The sequence below is a fragment of the Bison bison genome, unplaced genomic scaffold, assembly GCF_000754665.1.
Source record: "Bison bison bison isolate TAMUID 2011002044 unplaced genomic scaffold, Bison_UMD1.0 scf7180017864068, whole genome shotgun sequence".
NCBI lineage: Eukaryota > Metazoa > Chordata > Mammalia > Artiodactyla > Bovidae > Bison > Bison bison.
Window position 1 is genome coordinate 8377862 of NW_011494640.1, and position 562 is coordinate 8378423.

The 562-nt window shown below is 58.9% G+C and overlaps 1 protein-coding gene across 1 annotated transcript in view; it reads left to right on the top strand.

Moving 5' to 3' along the window:
• The window catches only part of COL4A4 (collagen, type IV, alpha 4), a 150975-nt gene that overhangs the window by 148930 nt on the left and 1483 nt on the right, over positions 1-562 (top strand). Inside the window, exon 48 of the mRNA XM_010837105.1 lies at positions 1-186. Coding sequence (XP_010835407.1) covers positions 1-186 — 186 coding nt within the window. The remainder of the gene's footprint in view (positions 187-562) is intronic.

Sequence of the window (562 nt, forward strand, 5' to 3'; positions counted from 1 at the left end):
TGGCTGGCGAGCACAGCGCCTCTGCCCATGACTCCGCTCTCGGAGGACGAGATCCGCCCGTACATCAGCCGCTGCGCAGTGTGCGAGGCCCCCGCCCAGGCCGTGGCGGTGCACAGCCAAGACCAGTCCATCCCCCCATGTCCGCGGGCCTGGAGGAGCCTCTGGATCGGGTACTCCTTCCTCATGGTGAGCCCCAGCGCCTCCGCCGTCCCTAAGACCCCCCTCCGCGCCCCTTCCATCTGGACTGGTCGGTAATTTGAGAATCCAGGGCCGATGGTCAACAGTTTGGCATGAGGGTCATGAAGGCCACCCGAAACTAAAGCCTGCTGAGACAGAAGGCCACTCTTTTCTGCTTATTGTGGATGAATTTTTGTATTACTTGGGTAGAATTTAGAGGATGGATTTGCATCAGCCTGCAGTGAATGGGGCTTCCCTGGTGGCTCAGACAGTAAAGCGTCTGCCTACAATGCAGGAAACCCGGGTTCGATCCCTGGGTCGGGAAGATCCCCTGGAGAAGGAAATGGCAACCCACTCCAGTACTCTTGCCTGGAAAATCCCATGG